Raw genomic sequence first — 6,440 nt, 5'->3', positions numbered from 1 at the left:
CAATCCATAAGCTAGAAGAATGAACCTTCAACTTCAACCTCAGTCTTACTAAAGTCCCAGTTGAGTGGTTTGATGGCCTAGAAAAAGCTAGTTCTAAAAAAAGTGCTTCTAATTAATCTGCCCATTGTTGTTGTTCAGTCACTAAGCTGAGTCTGACTCTTTGTGACCCCATTGGATCACAATATGCCAGGCCTCCCTGTCTTCCTCTGTCTCCTGCCTAAATTCATATTTGTTGCATCGATGACATTATCCAACCATCTCATCTTCTGATGTCACCTTTTCCTTTCCCCTTCAATCTTTCCCATCGTCAGGGTCTTTTCCAACAGTCCTTCCTTTTTATAGTTGGCCAAAGTATTTCGGCTTTAGGTTCAGTATGTCCTTCCAAAGGAAAGTCAGAATTGATTTCCTTTAGGATTGATTGATTTGAACTCCTTGCAGTCCAAGGGACTCTCAAAAATCTTCTCCACCAATCTGTCCATGATCAACCTATATTCCTCAGCTTGACCATGGATTTTTTTTTTAACGGATGATTCATTTCCATTATTTGAATACTGCCCTTTCAAAAATTCCATACTGTACATAAACTACTAATTAGCAGGAGGAAAGCTACCACATCACACGTGCTATCCCTGAGGAACTATAAAGAAATCATAGGAAAAATAGTCTTCCAACTCATCACTTTTACTGAACTAAGTTATATGTAGAAACATTCCTCTCTAAATCTGTCTTCAGAACATGTTTGATGCTTGCTACAAGGTAAGCAAGAATATTCTATATTTGATGTGGATTGTAAGGTCTTTTACAGTTATGGCAATTTGGGGGTTGAGTGAAATCATTTTGAGATTCAAATGGATCTTTATCAATATCTCTAAGATTTATGAGAAAAGATTTTTTTAAAATTTTTTCTCAAAGCTTTAAATGTAGAACTCTGAATACTCAGAAATTATCAATATGATAGAGAAAGGCTAAAGAGACAGAGTATTGTAGGATGTATATAATTCTCTAAAAATTATAGATACATAAAGGTTTTGGAGTTCCAGGTTACACTTGGCCTTGAACATCAAGAGATATAGAAGAATTTGCAAGTACATTAGTGGCCATAAGCCTTGAGGAGGAGAAGGACGATGAGCAGGAGGCAGCAGAGGAGTGATGTAGCTTCTTTCTATCAATTTGAAGAGGCTGGCATTGGGCTGGTGTTTGAACTAGATTATGGTTACTAGACTAGAACCTTGTTGGTTGTCCTTCCCACCTCAGTGATGGATGGATGGATGAATGGATGGATGGATGGATGACTTCTATGGCTGACTTCCTGCCAATGTTTTCCTGGAAGCTGAGTATACTCTGTAGTTTGCTTGCTTATTAAATATATATTGTATCTTCAAGGCAGTTTGGTATTTCTAAGTAAGACTGGATTTATCCAGGACAGTTTGGCATCATGACTCAAATTGTCAGGGTGAGAGAGAAGGCAGTCAATCACTTGCAATGTACTCAACGCTTTGCAGGTTTATGAGTGTTTTTTTTTTATTTTCCTGCTTTGCTTTTCCTATCCAATCCCGAACCCAGTTTGTTAGAAGGTAACATTTGAGGGAATTTTAATTTGGCCATTTTAATTTTTAATTTATTTGGATTTGCCCCTGCTAGCTTTGGGCCAGTGGAACACTGCAAAGGCAGGTCAAGGGTTTGTCTGGGAAGGGTTCCTACAAGATGTGGGACTCCAGTTGAAAGCACCATGACAGGTTCTGCACATCTGATTCCAGTGGAAGGACAAATAGGTGCAAATTTAAAATTCTGCATAGACGAGTTGAGATAAATTTGGATTGTTGCTGGCTGATTCTGCAAGGACATTAATAATGGGCTGGTGTTGAAAGAGTAAATAGAAAGATTAAGATTGAGGTCAGGTAGGAAAATGGACAGGACGTCTACTTCCATGAATTAATTGGTTGCAAGCTTTTTCACCTAGCTTCAAAGCCTTTTTACTAACTGAAAAGCAGGAGCGTACAGTTCTTACCTTGGAGTAACTGATCAGAGAGGGCTCAAAACAGATACAAATTCCACAGATACAAATTATGAAATACAATTCTTTTGTAGAGGAATAAAAGAGAAACTCTTTCAAATTACAACTGCTTCCTGTCTACAAATATTCCTCACCGTTCCTACAGCTTTTCAGTTGTTCCTGCATTAGTGTAAATTAATTCTCTGTGTGTGAGTATTTGTGTCTGTGTGTGTGTAGAGGTGAGAGGTCGCATGAATAGACACTACATTTTTTAAATCACTTTGTGAAGCACTCAATAATATTACACACCACAGTGAAGTTATAAAAGGGTATGTCCACAAAGTTTAATAATCTCAATTTAAAAAAAAAGAAAAAGTCAACATTATACGCTGCCCTTGAAAAATATTAAATTAAAGAAGGAAGATTATGTCAGTTTTATTTTTCCCCATATTAGATTTCAGAAAGAACTAAACAAATCCTGAACTGTGTGCAATACTTCAGTGAGGAAAAAGGGTGATAACATTTTATGAGGAAAAATGAATTTCCTGCCTCAACTCGCATCCTGAATCACATAGCCACAGATTCTCTGAGAGTGGCGGTGACATTTCTGAACCACTAATTAATCAACAGTTGTGTGAGTAAAAAAAAATATTAAACAGTTCAGCAATTCACTGTATAGCAATTCACTTCAGCCACTGATGCAATTAACCCTTGCTCAGATCCCATTATGTGCCTTGTTTCTTTCTTAGACGACAAATGATAATAAATAAATTATTGTATCATTTTAGAAAAGAAGAAGGCAATGTCAAATGCTACATTTTTCAATGAATTCATTCTTCTGGGATTTTCTGAATTACATGAGGTGTACCTGGGATTTTATACTCTCCTGCTTTTGATGTACCTTCTGTCACTTATGGGACATGCCTTAATCATCATAGTGGTTTCCATGGAACCTAAGCTCCATACTCCAATGTATTTCTTCCTACTCAACTTCTCCATGGCTGAGATTTCTTCCACAACATCAGAGATACCAAAGATGTTGGTCAATAGCTTTTCTGGCAAAAACACCATCTGCTTTGCCTGCTGCATGGTCCAAGGATTCGTGGTCTTCACAATGGGAGCTGTGGAGTTCATCACCCTCACGATCATGTCTTTTGACCGCTATGTGGCCATCTGCAAACCTTTGCATTATCAAACCATTATGACTACTGGACTCTGTCTCAATCTGTCTTTGCTGGCATGGATTGGTGGGTTTGGACTCATATTTCCTCAGTCAGTGGTAGTGTGGACATACCCTTATTGTGGGCACAATAAGATTGATCATTTCTTTTGTGATGTTGGTCCAGTTCTGAAGTTGGCTTGTGCTGATACAATAGTGATTGAGCTAATAGGATTCCTTTATGGTGCTACTATAATGTGGGGTTCCTTTGGGTTCTCTCTAATTTCATATATGTGCATTATAAACACCATACTTCAGATCCCTTCTGCCACTGGGCGGTCCAAAGCTTTTTTCACCTGTGCTTCCCATCTCATTGTTCTAACCATCTTCTATACAGCAGATATGCTTATGTACTTGAAACCTTCAACACACGGTAATGCCCAACTCAATAAGGCAATCTCTCTTGTGCGCACCAGCTTTGTACCCATGTTAAACCCTTTCATCTACACAATCCGGAACAGTGAATTCAAAACAGCTTTGTGGCAAGCAGTAACCAAACATAGGAGTTTCTAACATGGTGCCTGTTTATCTAAATATCTAGGTGTTTCCATTACCTCTCCTTCTGAAAGAGAACTATGGAGTCCTTGGTTCTCTCTGAACTTGGTTACTTTCTTGCGGACATTTCATTACCCAAATGGGTAACATCTTCAGCACTGCTAGCCCTGACGATGTTACCTAATTGGGTGATGGAATGTCTGCAAGAAAACAACCAAACTCTTCTGTTGAAAGAGAAAATATTTTGTAATCCTCATTGCTTCTGTCTGTTGGGATCTTGTTCAATGGTTGCACATCGATCTGGGAAACTACGAAATTATGTATGAAACTATGAATTCTTTAAAATATTTCATGTGTCTTGAGCAGTCTTTGTCCATTTGACAATATCTACTTGCTCAAAGCAAATTTCTTCCTTCCTATTATTTTCAACAGTCATCAAATATGATATCAGCTGTTGGCTTTTGACTATGTTTGTTTAATGACCTTGTGACTCACTTAACAACCATAGTGATTCACCTAACAGTGGAGAAAAAAGGTTATAAAATCAGGTTATGGTTCACTTAACAGTCATCTTGCTTAGCAATGGAAATTGTTTGCCACTGTGGTCATAAGATGAGGACTACCTGTATTCAGTTTACTGGAGGGTCTCAGAAACATAAGTAATATATAAGAAGATGAATGATCATGTTCTCAGTCTGACTTCAAGAGTATAAATTTCTTCAAGAATGAGGAACTCTGAGTAAATTCCCCTTTTCTATCTACTTTTGATTAGGAAGCATCAAGGAAGACTGAACAGCCCCCATATTTTTTCACAGATCACTGCCTCCCATGTAATTTAATTTACTGAGGGTGAAGGTTTGCTCTCCAAGCTTATGGTTTGGTTTCTGAACATTTCATTACCAGGCTCGGTAACACATTCACCACTATTGCAAATTTAATTTAGTATCTGAAAAATAACATGAACCTTGTGGCTTTGAAGAATTTGAAGAGATTTTTTTCTTCCTCCCTTCTTCTAGCTAAACTTGGATAAGAGCAACCAGATTTAAGATGACAGCATTTAAGTAAATTAATAGCAATAGCACTTAGACTTATATTCTGCTTCACAGTGCTTTACAGACCTCTCTAAGTGGGTTACAGAATCAACATATTGTCCCCAACAATCTGGGTCCTCATTTTACCAACCTCAGAAGGATGGAAGGCTGAGTCAACCTTGACCCAGTGAGAATCAAAAGCAGTGAGTTACCCTGCAATACTGCATTCTAACCACTGCACCACCAAGGCACTGACTTTGCAAAGGATAGGAACACATTGTAAGTAGCAAAATAAAGTCCAAACATTTCTGACTGGCTTTTCCATGTGGAATAGAGAAGGGCTACACTCTTGTTCTTTTGCCTAGGAACTACTTCAGATGACCTTACTGGTGGTGAGGTGTATATTTCTTCAAGTTCTATTTTGTGTCCTTCCATAGACTTGGCTCATCCCCACCCACATTCCCCAGATCACCTCAAAAGAGGTCCCTATCTGATTAGTTGACTTCCATTCCCACATGATAATCTTCAGCTCAGTTTGGGATCTTGTAATAATTTATTGTTGTCAGTATTATATTTTTTTTAAAAAGTCATTATCACATAGATTCACTAATGAACCACATTCTTAAAGAAGGTCCTAGTCCTTTGTTTTTTTTTACTCTGGATTTATCTGCTGTACTCTGCCTGGTTTCTCTGTCACCATCATCCACTAATCTTTTTCATCGTGGAAATAATTCATCTTTTGGGTTTTGTAGGTAGGTTATGGCCAAATTATATGCTACGTTATATGAAAGCTTTCTAAAAAATGAAAAGAGATTAATCACTTGTCTTTTTTTCCTAACAAAATTGTCAAGCTTTATAATATATGGACTGTATATAGTATATCTCATATTAAAGCTTTATAAGTCTATAAGTCTTAGAATGTCTCTTGGTTGAATTCATCTACAATCAAACATCTTTTATTTTGTTTTCCCCCCCCACATTCGCCATACCTCTGTAGCTTCCAATTTCTGGGGGTGGGGGGTGGGGGGGGAAGAACTCACTAAAAGCTAGATTATGTTTATATACCTGAAAGAATATTTAACATTCTTCCTGTAATAAACGATAGGATTAAACAAGAAAAGGAGAAAAGAGGAAAGAACTATCAATCAAATCATATATTAGGAAAATAAAGCCTACCACTCAAAAATGTATTAGGATGTAATTTCACCCTTGTTCTCCATTATCTTGTCTCTTCTCTGAATTGATAAATCTGATTTGTGACATAAATAATGCATCCCAACTCTAAAAGTTCAGTGTAAGTACAATATTGAAAAAAAAATGTTGAGACTCTAGAATGAGTACAGAGAAGACCAACAAAGATGTTTAGAGGCTAAAACATATAAGGAACAGTTGCTGGAATTGAATATGTCTAGTTTAATGAAAAGAAGAGCTAAGGGTGACATCAGAATAGAATAGAATAGAATAGAATAGAATAGAATAGAATAGAATAGAATAGAATAGAATAGAATAGAATAGAATAGAATAGAATAGAATAGAATAGAATAGAATAGAATAGAATAGAATGACAGAGCTGAAAGGGACCTTGGAGGTCTTCCAGTCCAACCCCCCTGCTCAGGCAGGAAACCCTATACCACTTCCAGACAAATGGTTGTCCAATCTCTTCTTAAAAACTTCCAGTCTTGGAGCATTCACAACTTCTGGA

The 6,440-nt window shown here is 37.3% G+C and overlaps 1 protein-coding gene across 1 annotated transcript; it reads left to right on the top strand.

Annotated features, from left to right (window-relative positions):
• Window positions 1-2,795: 2,795 nt before the first annotated feature.
• LOC308676439 (olfactory receptor 6X1-like) lies at window positions 2,796-3,725 on the top strand (the record flags this gene model as incomplete). Its single annotated transcript, XM_081342253.1, has 1 exon — window positions 2,796-3,725. One exon carries the CDS (start codon window positions 2,796-2,798, stop codon window positions 3,723-3,725), a length of 930 nt encoding a protein of 309 aa, XP_081198379.1.
• Between the last annotated feature and the right edge of the window lie 2,715 nt (window positions 3,726-6,440).

The sequence above is a fragment of the Vipera berus genome (assembly GCF_964194415.1).
Source record: "Vipera berus genome assembly, chromosome: W".
Lineage (NCBI taxonomy): Eukaryota > Metazoa > Chordata > Lepidosauria > Squamata > Viperidae > Vipera > Vipera berus.
Note: the sequence above shows the minus strand (reverse complement) of the source record. Positions and strands in the feature narration are given on the sequence as shown.